Here is a 20,165-nt window from a genome sequence, read left to right on the forward strand (position 1 = left end):
CTGTCTCTCTGAGATTACATTTCAGTGATCATTAAGAAGTGAGCAACAACAGTAATTTTGACGAAATGTGTGTTAATCGCTCAGCCTCGCCTCTGTCCCCGGGGCTCATCTCACCTCTCTCCACCCTAACCTTACCTTGACACAGGAATCAGTCTCTCTGCAGAATGTAATCCAACACTTTTTGTACCTTTTGGAGCGTTGAGGGAAAAGCATGGCTCACACACAGAAAAAAAAAGCTCTGACTGCAGTTTCAGGCAGCAGTGTTAACCTGCTCAGAAATGCATGCTTTCTTAATGAGGCTTGTGGAAAATATCACAGTATACGCTATGATGTGTGGATCTTTTTGCATATAAAATGCAGTATTTTTAAAAATGTATCAACCATGCAACTTTTTTTTTTTTTTTTTCAGCATGACCTTCCTTATTCATTTATGGAAATTATCTATAATTTACTGTCTGTCGTGTTTCTGCAGCATGTCTGCAGTGCAGTGTGTCATTTTCTCCTCTAGGGGTGTTAGATGCCTTTAGAACTCTTTATCTACTTTCTGTTACCTGGCGGCGCAGAGGGATCTGCTTGCTCAGTTTGTGCACAGCTGGTTGGCCCCCAAAGTCAGGTTTCTTTGCAGTGTTCTTCATGCGGCACACCACCACGATGCCCACCATGCAGGCGATGAGGAAGACGCCTGCACAGTATATTGCAATCTCCACGTAGTCTGGGGAAAAGGGCCCTGGAGATTTCTCAAGGGCTGAGGAAAATAAAAAGGGGAGAAGTGAGACAGAGGCCAGGCGGAGGAAAGTTAGAGGAAGACTCTCAGTGATCACTCTCACACGCATGTATGATTGACACACAGGCACATTCTTCATTTGAACAGACACACATGGGTATCAGACAGGCACACGCAGAGACAGATGCTCTGGAGATGACTCATGCATAAATGTAATCACGATCGGCAGACAAACTAAACAGAAATGATCTTGTAGCATCCTCCTCTCTTTCGTCTTTCCAGGGTACCAGCATGCCTTTTGTTGTAATCTAAGAGGCCTGTACAAGGCTTAATAGTCTCAAAAGATTTTAAATCTTTACTCAGAAAGTACAACCAGGCCTGCATATGTCTGCAGTCTGTGCTAATGGGGCAGACACGCAAGCACAAACACAAACACACACCCACGGACGACAGAACAATGCGCTTCACTTCAGATCGCAAACAAGGGAGAGTGGTGTCCTATGTGGTTGTATATGCCCTGAACTTCCTGTCGAGGAAATGAGTAGAGCTTGTGTGTGTGTGCGCGGCGCGTGTGTGTGGGTGTGTGTGTGCTATATAACAGGACTGTTCCATAATGCATAGTCCTCCAGACCACAAACTAGGCTCTTGTGCAGCACAGCTAACTGAGCGGCCCGTGAGCCAACTGGAGGTGAAGCTACATGTGGGAACCTTTCTCCTGTCTGGCTCGTGCCTGCTGGTCCAAAAACCATAGCGCGCACACAGAAGCCACAGCCTCGATGGCGCCATCAGTGCACATAGAGCACATCGAGGGCAATAAATATTTCATATTACTCCCAGAGGAAATGGCCTGCCTGTGATCATTATGCCGTATTGTTTACAGACAAAACAAAACTATTGTCTTATTACAACATTAACGGAGGGCCACAGACAGTCATCTACTCTCATCCATCTCATTTAATGCCCACCATACTCTTGGCTAGAATTTGTCTGTTTAGCCTGGAGAGAAGTTGCAGACACTGACACTGAGTTTTATGTATTTGATCCTTTGGTATGCATGATTACAGCCCAGACACACAGCAACGGACAAAAATAGGATAAAACAAGTTGATAAATGAGAACACACACAAATGGACAAACATTCACATGCATGAGTCATTCACTGTGTAGGCTCTGAGAGGTTTGGCCCTGATAATTGAGAAAGTCAAGCCAACACGAAGCAAGGGTTGAGCTTTACCTTTCAATCTTTATTTCGAGAAGAAATAAGGATCTTAAAAGTGGGCAATTATCAGAGCCAGGAAAGGGGTGGGGAAAATTTGGAGGCATAAGTGAAATGTATGTGACAGAAAAACGGATTTCTTGGACATGCAGAACCAGAAAGTGTGGCACTGAAAGAGTTCTCCCCAAGGAGCAGGAGAGATGTAACAGAAGGAAAGAAGAAGGCGGGAGACAAACCCTCCCCTGCTTCTGGAGTCTGGAGACACTCGAGCTGCTCTGGGAGCTCCACTTCCGTCTCATTATAAAAAGTCGTCTGCAAACTACCACGTTATCTGCTCAGAGCTTTTAACAGCTCGTGAAATCCAGATATTATAGAATATATGCTCCCCACTCTTACGTTACATCGTCTTGGATGTGGACCGTGGTGGTTCATCACAGTAATCAGATATTTGAGCAGTGAGGCTGTGGGAGGACTTGCCTTCCAGAGAGGTCATTGAAATGATATAATTTCATACAAGGCTGAGAAAAGAAAAAAGAGCGAGAAAAGAAGAAGGAAAAGAGAAGACAGTATACAAGTGTATATACCTGGAAGCACCGTCAACCAAGCAGTGTGATAGGAGATCCCAATAGAATTACCCGCCAAGCACGTATACTCCCCAGCATCTTCAAATGTTACATTGGGCAAGTAGAGAACTTCTATCTCCTTATCAGTGGTGTTAACGCCTGCGGTCTGGGAGAGAAGAAGAGGAGGAAGAGGAAGAGGAGGAGGTGGAAAAGAAGAAAGAGAGGGTCGAAGATAAGAGTCGATGGGGGACCGGAAAACAGAAACAGGGAGGACAAGTCACAGAGAAAGATGCAGAGAGAGGGAGAGAGAGAGAGAGAGAAAGAAAGAGAGAGAAAGAGAGAGAGAGAGAGAGAAAGAGAAAAAAAATGAGACCCACAACACCACTAGAGAAATAAGAGGAGTTGGATGGCGTCCATCGTGGAGGTCGCATCTAGAGCAAAGGGTGTTGGGAGTTTCCATGGGTGAGGAGGCGGAGGCTTCATAAACAAAGACACAGATAGAGCCCAGTATGCCAGCAAAACAGAGGAAAATTGAGCCAGTACACCAAAAATGAAAACCAGAGAGGTTCCCGTCACCAACAGAACCTGGAGAGAGACCAGTCTCATCCTCACAATGGACTGGACACATGCACAAACAAACACAGAGGGCATGGAGAGCACTGCACTGCAACGCCATACACCAACTTGACACAGCTCGCAAGAAAGTAACAGACAGACAGAGATGTGAAAAAATGCTAGCTGTGACAATTTCAGTGTCTAGGTATGCAGGTCCAGGCAGTGCTTCCACGGCTGCACCAGTCCCAGCAGCGGAGGGGGCAGCTGAAACACAAAGGCCTACATTAGGGGAAGAGAAGGTCTGTAAGCCCCAGGACCACCAAGAGACCACCAAGAGACCACCAGCAGGACCACCACAGCACAGCAGGTCAGGGACGAAGCCCAGGAAACCACAACAGGAGTGAGGGAGGGCAGATGGGGTCAGGTCTCAAGGGTTACCTGGGATGACAGTCAGCCAGCCCGACTGGCTGGCCTCGCCTATATAATTGGAGACTTTACAGATATACTCTCCAGCATCGTCCTCGGTCACGTTGGTGAGGGTGAGCATCTCCACGTCTGAGCTGTTAATGCCTGAACGCTGCAAATCCACACACACACACACTTAAGACTTGAACATCAGACAAATACGCAGAATTAATTAGACAGACATGCAAACATCATGACTACAGCTACTGTATATGGATTTGCAGGGATGAGAGAGATCAGGAGTCACCACCAAGAGCCAGCAGGGGAAAGACCTATCAGTTCATAAAGAAGTGAATAAATGATTAGTTCCTCATGTGCTTTGAAATTCGCCCGAGACACCTCCAACCTAGAACACACCAGAAAAAGAAGAGGGAAGGACTTGCTTCTAATCAAGAGGATAAACAGTAAAAGAGGAAGTGTAGGAATGTACCTTCAGCACGCGGACGTAGGGGTGTCCATCTGGGCCATAGCGACTGCCGTTCTGAGTGATGTGTTTCAGCCACTGGATGTGAGGTTGGGCATCGCTGTAGACCTTGCAGACGAAGCGGGCGTCCTCCCCGACATGTACAGTGGTGTTGGCTGGGAGACCAGCCTGGAGAATAGGCCGGTGAGGGGACCGCTCTGACAGAGAGAGAGAGGAATGTTTGTGTTAAAACTCACATAGTATAATACAGGATTTTAGGAGTAATTTATAATCACTTCATGCACACGTTGTCCAACAGGGAAGTATGTCAAAAACGTTGTATTTCCCTTTAAGAACAATATGGTCAAATCTGAAATTTTAATGATGTGCAAACCGTGTGAGAGTTTATCTCTGCAAAAGCAGAACTTCACGTTCTGTGAGTGTGAATGTTTCCCAGAAACCCTGAGAGGTAAAATCATGACTGTGCTGCTTCTGTCTTATCTCGGAGGCATTTAAAGGCTTCACACTAAACAAAGAGGAGGAGGCATTTATCTGACAGATAAAGGATTGGAGAGGATGGAGGAGGACTTCCATGAAGTGGGGTGTATACTACATGTTGCATATAAGTAAGGTGGGGGGGGGGGGGGGGGGTTAAGTGAAACTATGTGCCAGTCTTGAAAGTGAAACACCTTCATCACACCCCCACATCTCCAGCTATCTGCATTCTTTTACAAGCAAACATTTGGCCTGCGAATCCAAACAGAGCGAGACCTGTTGAACAATGCCCCTTTCAAAACACTACCCGGCCTTCACAACCACACTGAGGAGCCCACCAACCCCCACACTGACAGCAGCCACCCGCTGCCACCACACACACACACACACACACACACAAAATGACATCACTCAGCCTGGGGCACTGCAGTGCCTTTCCAAAACAAAGCCTGAAGGTAAGTGCAGTGAATTCATTTGTGTGTGTGTGTGTGTGTGTGTGTGTGTGTGTGTGTGTGTGTGTGTGTGTGTGTGTGTGTGTGTGTAAGGTCGGGGGTGGGTCATGGGGGATGGTCAGGGGATGAGGCTGTGTGATGAAGGGTAGAGGCAGGGTCTGAGAATGAGGGGGAAAAAAAGGGAGAAAGAATTAGGAGGCTGAGTGAAGGGAGGAGAAAGGATCAACAGATGGAGAGCGCAGAAACTAGGAGGCAGAGACTTCTTCCATATGTCTGCCTGCCCGTCTTCCTCCTCCATCGTTCTGAAATCTGTCAGATCAGATGATTCCCACCCCTCCTTCCTCTCTCCCCATCTCCCTCCTCCTTCCTGCACATTCCTAGGGCTTGCCTTGTTTATTGTCTCTCTTTCTTTCCCCCCTTTTTTTCTCTCCTCCTCCATCTTTCATAAACCTTCTCACCCTCTTGATCTGTCAACTTAAATCTAATGCTCTGTCATCCACTGCTCTCTTTGTAAAACCTTCCAAACGGAGTACAGTTTGGTATGGTATATATTTACTGAAACAGACAGGAGGAGGAAAGCAAACTTTTAAAGCTGTGTGGAAATTACCTCAATTGAGACAATCATACACAGAGAGACACCGAACAAAGAACTTTTGTTGCTGCCATTAAAAAAAATATAATAATTCTAACCTTCATTATTATAGTTGATCCAAATGTTAGCTGGACCAGTTAGAGCTGCATTGCTGACAACTCAGACCAAATGACAGAATGGGTGTGCGGTGCGATTAAATAGGCCACATCATGGTTATGGAGAAACCCCAAAAACAATAAAAGTTTGTGGAGCAATTCTTGCTTAAATTAAAAAAAGGAATGATGTGTCTGTGTGTGTGTGTGTGTGTGTGTGTGGGCATGAGCAAGTGCAGAGTAGTTCTTTTGTGGTCCGTCGACCTCACACATAAAAGCTACACTTCAGGAGGGAAAAACATGAAGGAAGATGCAAATGTCTGCAGCATGAGATGAGGGAATGGTGACAGAAAAAGCCAACAGGTCCTGGCTATGGTTTCCATGTGTCAAACTCAATGAAAGAGCCGACCCTGCTGTGCTTTTTTATGTTTTGCTGTGACCAAAATGTAGTGACCCGTTTCTAAACTGAATCTATTTATCAATTAAGTCATTAGTGGAATAATTTGATGGCAGAGGTGGAGGGATAGAGGCAGGAAGAAGCGTGAGGAGACAGACCCGGGGCATTCCATGGTGTCCCATGCGAGACCGGTGAACTCTGGGTAACCTGGCGGCTTGGCACACGGGGCCCTAAGGGTCAGGGAGGGGTACGGGCACAGGAAGGGCGCTGCATGGTACAGGATGGCATGGGGCTACCAACAAAGTGCCGCATGGCCACTGGGTGCCACAGTTCTGACTGAAAGAGCCGATGTCTGTTTTGACTCCTCATTTGTGTCTACTTGTCATGTGTTTCTGCTCGTGGATGCCAAACTGTGGCCCTTTCTACAGAGGCCAGTTTGAACCAGAAAAGGCTGGCTCCTCTTGGTTTTAATGGCTGATCCTGCAGGTCACTTGGGTAAAAAAAAAAAAAAAGACTGATAAGAGTGGCCTTTTCTGTGTCTGGTTTCCCTCTTTTTCTCTGTCTTCCCCTCTCCTCCCTCTTGTCCACCCCACTATAATGGAGGAAAATGAAGCAAGAGGTTTCCAGGGTGCAGTGGCTGTGGAGCCAGACATGGCGGGGGTTTACTGCTCTGCAATAAAACAGAACAAAAAAAAAGAAATATGCAGTCTGAAGGAGAGCTTTAGCTAACTCCAGGGGGGAGCAGAGCAGGAGGCCTGTGTTGGGGAGTGTGTGTGTGTGTTCATGAGTGGACCCTCATGAATTTGTGTGCATGTGCCTATGTGCTCATTGTGCATAAACCCCCAGGTATTCAATCTCCATCTGATAGAAGGAAAATAATACTCCTTATTACCATGGAGACACTAATGAAAACAGAAGTGTGTAATTACAGTAGGTCTGTTCAGGACAATGGAGACAGTCGGAGAATAATTCTACATACAGACACAGTCTTCTTACGTCTGAAGTGACCAGTGGCTCCTAAATGTTCTTTTGTGAATCAAACTGCTGCAGCTGCATGTCTGTTCGGGTTATCTGTGGATTATTGACCAGCCTTTAGAAGAATAACTGCGTCAGATAAACTTTGATGTGTACTGATTGCTTGTGTAGCGGTCCGAGTGAGGCCAAAGGAGAGCGGGTCTGCATTGAATTAAGGACAAAGTTGCCGCACACTCTCACAAACACACACACACCCACACACATTGATCTACTATCTTTATCCCACTCCCCTTGTTGTCCCCACCGTCTATCGATTCTGCAAACTGAGCAGAAAAACACTCTTTGCTTTGTGTGCTCCAAAGGTCAAAGTGAGGGGTTGACTGAGTTGGATCTGAACTCGCTGTGATAGCGCTGAGGTCAGCACTCAGCGTCCTCAGAGAGTGACACTAAATGATCACTCGCTACCGGTTTAAGTCCTCATCATATCAGAGCTGACCTAAAAGGTTCAGTCAAACAAGATCACAGACAAATACACTAAATAAAAGCATATTTTTCCACTTAATCCTTGTGGGATTGAGCTATGCAGATAATTTCTGTATCATTAGCCGCAGTTGTGGGCCTCAAGTCATGGAAAATTGCATTTGAGAAGCTGAACAACAATGTGTTTTTATTTTCAGAAACAGTGTTGCTCTGGATATTCCTCAAACTACACTGTCAGCAATTTTCCAATGAAATAATTCTCCAATAAAAAGCTGAAAAACAATTTCTGTGATTTGCGTAAAATCATCCTTTAAATAGAAATGGAAAATAAAAGTGCTAGCCTTCCTGGAGTTAAGATGGTGGGATTTGTAAAACATAATACTGATTGAAAATTGTCAAACCTAGTGTGGTAAACCCATTGTGCGTCAAGAAGTTTCAAACACACACACTATGAGTGAACATCATACAGACATAATGGTGTCATGAAAGGAGGATTTCATATAAATTCATAAAAACTGCGTTAGAACCGATGACACATGCATGTTCGGCTTCCACACACTTGGCAGCACTGTTTGACCTGCACCTGCATCCAGTGCGCACCTGGGCAATCAAACAGCACACACCCACACAGACACACTATTCTCACTGTGAGAACTCTTTCAGCTGGCCTCCCCTTTCCTCCACCTCCCTCCTCCTCCATTCCCCAACTCCTCCTTCACTGGCCTCACAGGTGTGTTTTTGTACGTGGTACTGACCCACTACGTCCAAGGTGTATGTGTGGTTGATGGATCCGAAATCGTTCTCCACCAGACAGGTGTAGTTGCCCTTGTCCGACGGCACCACGCTCTCCATGATCAGGGTCCAGTGCTGCCAGCGCACCTGGGTACGAGAGTTTCTTGTTAAGCGAAACACACACACACACACACACCAGTAAATACAGAGAATTGCAATGTGAGGGACTTAACAGAGGAATTAACAAACACAAGGAAGTGAGACAGATGATTAAATAAATGACATGAGGGGATTTGGTTGGGAGAGTGAAAGACGAGACACGGTGTGCTGGAAAATAATTTCGAGTCTGACGACAGCCTGATTCCAGCAGAGTGACTCTGCAGCGTCAGAATATTTTCTTTACTCCTGCAAATAATGTCAAATGCTGGGAAAGAAAATTATCCAAACATCTCTTAAACTGTTAGTTTTGAGCTGTTTTGGGAGTTTAATAGAGTGGAGCTGGTTGCAGTTTTTACAAAGGGAAAAATAAATTGACAAATACACCCAGTGCACTTCCCTGGAACTGTGTGATTCTTCTGTAAGACGCTGTTGTCTTGTGCAGCAAACCCCGCCTGTCTAGTCTAGAGCGCTTTCAAACACACAGTTATTCATAATTATTTGTAAAATTAGCTTCACCTGTGTGTGGAATCCACAGGTGTGAGCTAACAATAGTGTTTCCGTCTCCAGACTGAAGAGCGACTGTAGCTACTGCTTGTACAGGCCTACATTTCAGACAATGGAGAGATTATGGCACAGGGCTGGGCTCAGGTACAGCTTTTGTCCAACATTTGTTGACAAAAAGAGAGAAATGAGCTGCCCACAGTGCATCTGACAGCCTGACTGTATCGTTTCCGTCACATCGCGGCTGTTTTTTGTCTGCGCTGTAATGAGCCTGCTGAAAGCAAAAGGGAAGCGACATTAGCGGCTACATCAACATAATCTGCTCCTAAACTTTCCTGGCAGGGAGATGTGTTTCCTCATAAACTGTCAAGCATTAACCAGGAGCCTCAGACTCGTTCAGCATCACTGGATCTTTTCATAAGTGAATTTCATAGCTGTCTGTTTAAACTCTTTCCACTCTATCAGCACTCCTCTAGCATATACAGTAAATGCTGCTTGTTTTGAGGGACAAAGAGAGGAATTCAGGCAAAATAAGTGCAATCCAAATACACTCCGTCATGGGGGAGGAATTCTTCATATTCAGACTTGTTGTAGCTGTTTTTATACAAAGAAGAAATAAAATATAACCACACTAGCTTTACTTTCCCATGACATACAGAATCAGGTATTTTCAGCACATATAAATCAACTCCGTCAAGACTGTTGGGACGTGGTTGAGAGATTTCACAAGGTTTTTTTTGTTGGAACCACAGCACCATCCATAGAAAGTCATACTCATTTAAGATGAAGTGAAATTAAAGTGATGACCACTTTAGTTATTTTTACTCTGGTCCTCCTTTCATGAGTTCATTTATAGGGTTACAAGCTGCAGTTTAAACTTTAACCAGCTCAGCAACAGTGTTTGTAAATCACATTTCATAACAACAGAATCACACACTACTCTCCAAGCAAAGCCAGTGGGACCTGTTCTCCCTGATTGAGTTACCTCAGCATTCTCGACTCATTTCAACCCTGACGCTACCTACTCTCTCTATACATTACTGTTTGGGGGCATTTAACCCATAAGTCCAGGGCTTAGGTTTCTAATTGTTGGGGGTAAAGAACCATTTCGAGTTACAGTGAGAGGCTCTGCAAAGTATCCTGGTGAGAGGAGGCGCACGGATGAGCAATTCCAATTTCACACCAGAAACCTTGCCCTCGTTTCCTCTGTCTACTTTTCTCCCGTCTCTCCAGTGAAGGGTGGAAAAGGGGTGAAAGGACAGTCAGAGCAGGATTGGGAGAGGGAGGCTTGACATCCTTGTAAATACGTTCACAAATCTGGCCAGAAGTGCTGTAGCACAGGAGGCAGTAAAAGAGAAGAGAAGGCAGTGAGATGACATTTGTAATAAAAAGTGTGATGCATTACTGTTTATCCTACCTTATATCCTCCCATGCGGTCCTCTTGACGGAAAGGCCTGCTGTTTTTAAGCCAGCGCATCTTGGGCCGGGGGTTGCCTCCTGCAGCACAGCGGAACTTGACTGTGTTGGCAGCTGGCACCGCGTGCAGCTTCTTCTCCATCTTTGCTGACAAGGTCCAATACGGAGCGCCTACAACCAGAGAACAGTTGGTGTTCAGTCAGGGTGAGATTTCCTAATCATGGCCTCAACAGTTTGGCTTCAGGACCTCGGACTGGCTGAGGCAGATATACTTGGGAGCGTGACTGCAGAGGAGCCAAACCTGAACCATTTTTAACACTCCCAGAGACCCCCACTCCCTTCCCCCCTAGCAGCACTGACTGACCCACCGTCTGTATAACACAACCCAGAGCTCCACACTCAAACAGTTAAATAAAAACACACACTTTCCCTGTAGGCTCAGCGGGGTGTTGCAGAGGGGGGAAAAACATCAGCTCTAAGGGGAGAATATGCCTGGGCGTTGCCAAGAGGGTAACTAGACCATCACATTCAATTTCATCTCATTCCACTTAGCAGCTTTTTTTCCCCCTCCACTTCCTCCAATTACCATAGCTCTCCTGTTTATCTGTCTGTCACTTGGCTAGATATGGACGGCAGGGCCAGGGATGCTTATCACCCTTGGAAAATAATTATGTGCCGTCAGGGGAGAAAATGAATGTCACGTTTAACAAACGATTCCAGAGTTGTCAGCATAGACTTACTTCCTGCTTTATCAACGCCAAAATGTTACCACTTCTCCTACTGAAATCACCATCCTTGTGTTTTGTCCATTCCCTGGTTCCCTCTTTTTCTCCCAATTTCTGAGTCTCAGTCAGCTGGATTTTCTTCCGAGCCCCCCACCCGCCCTTTCACTCTGCACCTGGGAGTGTGATTGCCTAAGCAGATGGGGCTCAGAGGGGAAGAGAAACTCAAAGTCAAACAACAACCCAAACGGTCTCCCACACCATCACTTTCTCTGTGTATAGCACGAGTACAAGCAACACAGGGAATACCCACTGATAAGACCACAACTGACTTTAGTACAACTCTCAAACATAAGTTTATGTCCCAGGAGAATATTTGCTTTAAGTGCCCTACCCCAACTCTCTTTCCAGCCTGTCCAATCTGCATACTATTAGTCACCTCCCATCATTTTCTCTGGAGCGCACAACCGGACAAGTGGTGCATACTTGGATGGTAAAGTCAGTAAACAGTGCTCTTCCTTCCTGAATGGATGCATACGTAAAGTACTTAAACTATAATTAGCCATCCCCCCCTTTCTTCTTCTCCCTCACTCTCACTATCTGCGCTTCTCTTCCTGCTTCTTCACCTCTTAGTCCCCTCCATTTCTCTCCATTCACTCTCTCCCTGTCATCACTCCATCTGTTCAGACAGAGGCAGATTAGGTGGAGACTGGTTCGTCGTGAGTCTGTCTCTCCGAAACGACCTCTGACCCCAAACTGGCACCCAGGTCGAAGGATGAGGCTGGGACATGAAAGGTGAGCAGTGCTGTTTCCCATGCTCTCGGTCCGGAGGGGCAGCACTTCAAACGAGACGACCCTCAGACCTCTCTCCAGATGAAGCCAAACTCTCACTGGCCCAACTGCTGTGACCTCCAGGAACCCCCGCCACCCCCAAAGCCCCGTGCATCCGGATCCCCACTCACGGCTGTTTATCCTAAGCTGGCCTGGGGTGAGCTGAGGTTATCTAACCCCTGTGCTATGAGTCAAGATTTTTTCTCTAAGTTCCTCTGGAGAGCTAAATCCACCAGAGTCCCAAAGTATTTTTTCATTGTTGAAATGATTTCTAGTTAAGCAGTGATATCCTCCTCTTTACTATTTATCTTTGCAAACTTAGCAAGGCAACTTTGAGCAATTATTAGAGCTACTGTTGTGGAAACAATGTAAGATTTTGCATCGGTCCTCTTGAAACAGTGCATTTTTAATCCAATCCAAAAAAGTCACCAGATTTGGAGATGCATGATCTGATCTTTGAACAGTGGAGCTATGATAATGGAGTGTTTATGGTCCTGCAACATAAGCAAACAACGCCATAGCTATAATCAGATTCTGAATCAAGTGGAGGTAAATCCTGATTGGTTTAGAGAAATGTGTGACATCAACTTATTTCTCTTCCATTTAACCCCCACCCCCTTTTCAAACAAATAAAACTAAACTCAGACAAAATAAAAACATTGAAATCTCTCTGGTTCATATAAGACCCCATTACCCACTGTAAGAAGCTGATTTAGTAAATAGGTTTTCAATGCCTTTAGAATATGTCTTTTTTTTGTCAAAACTTTTTAGATAGTGTTATGACTTTATTCAGACTGTCTTGACTTTCTTTCTTGTAACCTTACAACTTTATGTCCTAAAAATGTTGATGTTTTCTAGAAAGTATTCATTCTCATGCTATAATATTTTTCTCATAAATTTACAACTGTTCTTTATACTTTTTTTCAAAATATTGTGATTTAATTTTAGCAATCTCTTATTTCTTTTCCAACAGTGGCCATAATATTCATCTTAAAGTTGAACACTGAAGGCCCCAATTACAGTTTATTTTTCAAATAGATTTTTATACTTGCATAGTTATAACAACAGGTAACAGGACTTCGGTGAAGGCACGAGAGTTTTAACTGCAATGCTTTATGTTTGAGGCTTAACTTTTAGTCATAACTTTAATGATGCTGGTGCAGCTTTAACAAAAGCTGAGGCACACTAACGATGAAGGGCGATGTTGAGAACAATGAGTCAACAGAACACAGACTTTTTAACAACAAGAGAACTAAACGCAGAACGCAAACCTCCACGTGGCTCTTCATCATGACATCAGCACTACCCCCCTCCACCTACCCACCCTCACCCTTCCCCTAAACACAGCTTCCCTCGCAGATCCCTGTAGAGGCTCTTCCATGTCTCCTCCAATAACACCACCCACTGCTGACGATGGACAAACACTCTGGACTCTCTCCCTTTTTCAACTTTTTTCACCCATTTATGTTGTTCACTCTTCTACACAAAGTCAAATCAAAATGCTCTGGGCCTGATGCCCGGCCCATTCTGACTGATCCAGAAAAAAAAAAAAAAAGCCACAAATATAAAGCTACACCCCGCACTCTCCGCTCGCATTCCCTCCCACGCCTACATGCACCCTCCTCCTTCCCTCGCTCCAGTCCTCGGCCCGGGGCCAAGGCTCCACGCCATGCACAGAGAAGTGCTGGTGCTGATCCAACAAGCCTCCCCTCCTCCTCCTGCCTCTTTCCCTTCTCCTTGTCTACCCCATTTCTTTTAATAATAATTATGGTTTTGAATTTTCAGAAATACACACAGTGAGAAAATGCGACTGTACAGCCAGAACAACTTTCCCTTTGTTTCCCAACAGCTTATTACCACCAGAATGACTGGATCTTTTCCCTCTCCCCCATTTTTTCCTCTTGCTGAGTTCCTCTCTCTCCCCCCATATTTAATGGATTTCAGGCAATTACAGTCAGCCCAAAAGTGGAGGAGGAGGACTCACGGTGAGACGCAATGCGTGTGGAGAATTTTAACAAGATGTGGAAGCCCTCAGCTTCACTTCAGCCCCCTTTTTGTGAGTGTATGTGTACGTGAACACATGCATGTGTGCACGTGGCTACATAAACACACTACCACCCCAACGCATAGACAAACTAGGGTAACACTTTCTCTCTCTCTCTAACTCTCTCTCTCTCTCTCTCTCACACACACACACACACACACACACAGAGGCCCATCAGGTGGGTAACTGGGTCCAGATGGACGTCTTTCATAATGGATGAGTCCAGCTGACTGACTGGCTGGTTAGCTCCATGAGGCCTGACTACCTGAGAGACACTAGCTGAAGGAATGTCAGGAATCCCTGTATTCCCTGGAGCATGTAGCCTGGGAGACACACACACACTATGCAGCACACGCTCCACAGTCTCACAGTATAGGCCTAGACAGGTATGCTAAGGTATAGAATGGCAGAGCTGTGGGTCCAGGGCAGAGCTGATATGAATTTCGGCGTCCCTAAAAGCCGTCTCCTCCTGATTCTGAAAGAATAGAGACTATTCACTCTCTCCTGCCTTAATCATAAACACACAGTCACAGTCTGAACTGGGCTAATAACCACTGACAAAGCTAAGTAGATTATTTCGCCGAGGGATTAAGGCTTTGTAAGTGTTTGGCTATTAAGTTCTGACATGCTGCTAAGCGCTGTTCATTATTTTTTTAGACAAGGACATGGCTTAAAACAGATATGCTAGAGATACGCTGCCTTAAAATGTTGATTTTTTAAACTTTTTGCCATGTCCAAAATGTGCATCACGATACCTCTGCTGCATTCACTGAAATCCTATATATCAGAAACTGTATGCATTGTTTCATAGCATCATAGGATAATGTATAAAGCAACTGGAACACCACATAAAATGAAAGGTGCACAAGTTTGTTTACACTGTGTGGCTTCGCTCAAGGGTGCCTAATCTATGGGAGTTGGTGAGGAAGGATAGCGCATCACAACTCATTCATCCCTCCTTTTGTTCCTCCCATACTCACTTATCTGCTCTCCGTCCGCCCCAGAGTCCTCTGATCGCTCTGTATCGTCCTCATCATCCCCCGACGAGATGGCATCTGCACAGAGTAACCACTGAGTTACTGCCGCACTTACACACATGCACACGAGATACACACACATACAGTATTGCATGCAGAAATTTTTATGCTGTCGTGTTCTCACAAATTTGCACACACAGATTTGTACGCAAGAGTAGCGCCATTTTTTTGATCTGGTCACATGCTACTGTAATTGTACACACACACACCCACACACTAGACCTTCAGAAAGTAAAAAATTCAGGATGTTCATCCCTAACCATATCTGCTCCATGGCCAATTCCTGGATACAACACTACAATTCCAAACTCCCTGTCCCATCCTGACCTGTTCTGCCCTATCTCATCCCTGACTCACCTGTGACATTCACTATGAAGCAGACCGTGTCTTTGCCCACGCTGGTGCAGGCGTACAGGCCCGAATCCTTGGGCGTGGCATCACGGATCTGCAGCACCTCCTGCTCTATCAGCGTGCGGTTGTTGGTGCCCAGAGAGCTGCCATCTTTGGTCCAGGTGATGGTCCCCGTCACTGGCAGAGGGCAGCTCAGCTTCAACACCTCCCCTGGGTGCACTGAGCACACCGTGGGCTTAGAAATTTGGTATTTGTTCGATGCCTCTGCAGAGCGAATGGAGGGGGGGAGGTTGAATGAGGGAGGGGGTAAAGGAGGGAAAGGACAGATTGGAGGAGGAAGAGGGTGCACAAGAAGGAGGAAAGAGAGGTGGGAGAGGAAGAAACAAGCCATAGTGTAAGAAACAAAAACACCATATAACCCCCAATGGATGCACTTAAATCAACTTATGCAGGAGGAGCAATACAGAAAAGAGGAGGCCCATTTCTTTAAACCGTCACACCAACATGTTGTTACCACAAACTCCCACTCAGTCATTTGGAATTGAGCCCTTGGAAAATACCACTGTTCTGTTACCCAGTGTGCAGTGTGATTGGTGCTTATAGATTCAGAGCATGCAGTTACGGCCAGAGCAGCATATGTAGAGGAGAAAAAAACATAATCGATGCTTTGCGAGCTGTGTTGACAGACAACCCCCCCTCCCCACAACCATCCCTCCCTTTGAGCATAGGTGCCAAGCAGCCGTTGTGTGTGGGTGAGTAGGAGCAGTATAGGCAGATCTCTTCAGCCTAAAAAAAAGGTAATAAAACTCCTGCACGTCTGCCCATCAGAAAGGAAAGCAGCCAGAAAGGTCCAGGACGGAAGCAGTTGTCAGGCAGGGGAGGGGGGAAGGAAGAGGAGGGGGGGGGCTCTCTGTTTTGGCCTCTCTCTGGTTTTTGACTCTGCGCCTAAGCTTCAAAAACCTTGACCTGTCTGTAGCCTGACTCTTCTGTTTTCCATCTCTCTCGTCTTCATTTTCTTTCATAACATGGCTATGGAGGAGCTACAACCCCGGCACAGGATCTGCTCTCCAAGGCAGAGAGCAAGAAACTCCGCTAGACTCCAAAGTGCATAAAACCTTCACTTCTGGGAGAAAATCCAAGTCAGCCTGTGAGTGCATGTGTGTACACCCTGTCCTCTGACTTGTACAACAGCACAGAGAGAAAGAGGTGAATCTCCAATGTACAAAAGGGAATTTTGAATGTCCATAGCTGAGACTGCACTTCTACATCAGGACGGATTTCATCCATAACCATACAAACCCTAGACTGTGACTGGATGTTGAGCAAAAAGGGGAAAACCTGCCTGAAATACAAGCTGGCTTCTGCCATATATACCAAAGCCAATTCCAGTCACCCTGAGGCACACACACACACACACACACACACACACACAACACAAATGTGTACATTCACTCATCTGAAACGTAGACAGATCTCAACACGTTTTGCAAACATTCGCTGTGAGAAAAAAAATGGAAGGATTTCCAAGTCTTCCTCTTATTACAGTACAAAAATGTCCGAAACTCCGTGTGTGCATGTGTGTGTGTGTTTGATGGAAAGGGTCAAAATAAGAGAGGGATTAAAAAGATTTGGGGAGGAAAAACAGCACCAGTGGAAAAGCATAAGTGATGAAGGTATACATGGAGCGTTTGGCTGAAGGCTGATATGTGTAATTACAGAGGCAGAGGCACTCCCAGCCTTTCCTGTACCTCAATGCAGCTTCTCAACAACATCCCACCCCCATTATGTGGTGCTGCCCCGTGTGTGCGTGTAATAAATGTAAAGTCTACATACACACTGGCTTCAACAGGAAGGGAAAGTCATTCCGCCACCAGCCAGCAGTTGAGGCATGTGTGCAAGCCTCTAAAACATTCCCCCTGGGCAAGAAGACACACACAGGTACAGTTCCTGTATTGTCCTTTCTCTCTGTCTCTCTCTCTCTTTCCTTCAATCCAGAAATAATTAACCCCTCCCTCACCACCCAGGACTGAGTGTGTGGTCTGATAAGAGGTGGAGCTCCTGTGTTGACTGATGGGAGCTGTCTCCCCTACAGTTTATGACGTGGTTTTCCGCACCAGAGGCCTTTGCTTTGACATTATTACTGGCTCCAGCTTTTCTTTTATTGTTTAATTTAGGATTTCAGAGATTAAGAGATGTCGTAACTAGCAGGACACAAAGCAGTGTGGGTATCTGCTGGGAAGCCAGCAGGTATGGACAACTTCAGTTTAATATAGGGGGCCCCTGAATGAGGCTGACGAAGCAACACAACACCTGGAACGTACATATACACACACACACACACACACACACACACAGGCTGCACTGTCTTTCAGCGCATCGAAGGCACTGAGGTGCTTCATAGAAAGATGATACTCGCGCATTACAAGGAGAAGTCTGAGGAGGAAGGAGAGACTGGAGGAGGGAAAATACAAAATAAGAGAAAGGGGGGAGGAAAAGGAAAGGAAAGGAAGAAACAGGAGAGGACTCTCTCCAAATGGTGAACCTGATTAAAGAAAGCATGGACGTGTTAGTTCTGCCTTCATCATTTTCTTATCTCTGCTGTGTCCATCTGTTCTCCTACGTCAACTCCTCCTCCTGCTGCGGCTGCTCCTTCATTTCCCTCTTTCACCTCCCCATCCGCTTTGCCCTCTTCTTCCCCCTTCCCACACACCCCCACCCCCTGCTCTCACCCTGCTGACCTAACCCTGACCCCTCCCAAACCTGTTGACACCTCCAGCAGGCCTGATTGTTCATGGGAACCTGTGTCTCACACACACACACACACACACACACAAAATACAGAAAATACACATATGGAGTTACACCTTAATAAATGTATGTGTTGCACATGCACACCTGGAGATACAGACACAGACACACACTCACACACAACTTACTCTACTTGAAAAGAGTTTACAGGAGTCCAGGGATGCATGCTGAGTTGAAGAGTTGAAACACTTCACTGCAGATTTTTCATCTCTGCAAAGTTTCATCCCCCTCTGCACCACAGAAGGGGGCGGGAGTCTCTCTATCTCTCTCTCTCTCACACACACACACACACACACACACACTTTTGCTCAATTTCAACCGACCAGCTTTCTCCTCTTCCCTCCCTCCTTCATCACTATCCTTTTGCCTCTCTCCTCCTGAAGCACATCTCCATTTCAAAACCCATCTCTCTCTTCTTCTCTGACAGCTATTACAAGTGTCTATCAGGTGTGATAGATTGAGGCTGTCCACTCCTCGCTATCTCTCCGTCCTCATTCACACTGTCCTGTCTGGCAATAATTAGTCTCGCAGCCTTAGAGTCTGCAGCAAAATGCAGCAATTCTCACTAATGTCTCCTTGACGTCTGTCTCTCTGTCAAATCGGCAAGAACCAAGCAGCGCCGTTGGCAGAGTGGCGAGGACGGAGTGTATGATAGCCCTGAAGTCCTTCTTACGTAAATGATCTTATGAGTTTAATTCTGCGGAGAGGTGCACATGGCTGCAAGTCTATTCTGCCATCTCCTCCCTGTCACATTCTGCACGACGGGATAGGTGGACTAAATGTAATGACTGCCACCTCAGAGGTACTCCAACAGACACACACACACACACACACACACAAACACACTCTGCCAAATCACACTATCTCTGCTGCCCTTCTTCTCCCTCCTTTTTGCCTCTCCTCTTTTCTCTGTATCCTCCTCACGTCCTCCACAAATCTCATGACTTCTCTCCCCTTTTTTGTCTCTCCCTCTTTTCTCATGTCCTTTCACATTTAAATCCCTTCTTGGCTTTTTTTTTTTTTTTTTTTTTTTTTATCCTGACAAAGGGGCAGCTCTATGAACTGGCTTCTGCTGGCGTCCATGGCAACAGCCCTCCAGTGCACCCACCCCTTCACCCCAAATCAAGGCATTCCCTGCACCCCAGCCGACCCCTTTAACCCACTGGCTCCCTCTTATCTCCCAAAACCTTTTTAGGTTGAAGCTCTCGTGACCTTTGGAGCAGAGGCTGCTTCTACTTTGCTCTGGCCTCAAGAGATTCATCTTGAATGTAGAATCAGATGGATGTTTACATTAACTATACAACTACAGATTGTTTTCATTATAGATTGATTTGCCAGTTATTTTTTTAATGAATCACTTAGACTAAGGGTTGTCAAAAAACGACCTCAGGGCTCAGGGGTCGTCTTCAAATGTATTGTTTTCTTCAACCAACAGCCCAAAACTCAAAGGGATTCGGTTTAATGATCAACTGACAGACTCATTGTCTGAGTGGCAGAAAAGTGAGCAGGCAGGAGGCTCGGTGCCAGGTACAAAAAACACATCCAAGCAGATGTAAGGCTGATGCAGGGATCAAATCAGTGACCTTTCAGATCTATCAACAAATCACACTAGGTGCAAATGACTTATTTTATCCTGACTGAAAATGGTAACAAATCTGCAGGTTCAAATAATTTGAAAGAGATTCCTATATACAGTATTTTTTACTGTATTTTTTTACTTAGATTAGGACATTGCGTCAATATTTTTGCATCAGAGACTAGTAGCTAAATATTTTATTTTCCTGTGTTCTGCCCCTGCTGGCTCAGATCCCTCTCTGCCTCCTGCCAGAGACCTGAGGCACAAGCTCGCACAGGTAGCAGCTCTTCCTCACCTCTTATCAGACAGGTGTGAGATTGAGCGGTAGAGTGACAAGGTATTTTCTGGAACAACAGCCAAGACAAATAACAGTCCACTCACACACACACACACACACACAGCCACTAACACACTCAAACCTTCTACATTAACACCAGCCAAAGGCAGGCTAATAAAAGTCATTGTGTGAAGGCCATATATTCAGGCCAACTGCCCCCTGGCCACACTACCGGCCGACACACTGCATTTGTTTAGAGTTCACTTCCATTGCCATCGCCACAGTCGCACACACAGACACAC

General features: G+C 45.8%; 1 protein-coding gene across 6 annotated transcripts in view; it reads right to left on the reverse strand.

Annotated features, from left to right (window-relative positions):
* fgfr2 (fibroblast growth factor receptor 2) overlaps positions 1-20,165 on the reverse strand; it is a 39,093-nt gene that overhangs the window by 13,073 nt on the left and 5,855 nt on the right. Inside the window, exons 3-9 of one of the 6 annotated variants that reach the window (XM_071481043.1) lie at positions 15,209-15,466; positions 14,795-14,869; positions 10,219-10,388; positions 8,165-8,288; positions 3,954-4,144; positions 2,525-2,669; positions 552-745 (exon numbers count right to left, since the gene is read on the reverse strand). In XM_071481043.1, the coding sequence (XP_071337144.1) occupies positions 552-745; positions 2,525-2,669; positions 3,954-4,144; positions 8,165-8,288; positions 10,219-10,388; positions 14,795-14,869; positions 15,209-15,466 (1,157 nt within the window). Of the gene's footprint in view, positions 1-544; positions 746-2,524; positions 2,670-3,496; positions 3,636-3,953; positions 4,145-8,164; positions 8,289-10,218; positions 10,389-14,794; positions 14,870-15,208; positions 15,467-20,165 lie in introns of all 6 variants that reach the window. The other 5 variants (XM_071481045.1, XM_071481044.1, XM_071481042.1 and 2 more) reach the window with 5 other exon arrangements.

The sequence above is a fragment of the Trachinotus anak genome, unplaced genomic scaffold (genome assembly GCF_046630095.1).
Source record: "Trachinotus anak isolate AG129_WGS33_773 ecotype Australia unplaced genomic scaffold, CSIRO_AGI_Tana_v1 ptg000007l, whole genome shotgun sequence".
In the NCBI taxonomy this organism is placed as follows: domain Eukaryota; kingdom Metazoa; phylum Chordata; class Actinopteri; order Carangiformes; family Carangidae; genus Trachinotus; species Trachinotus anak.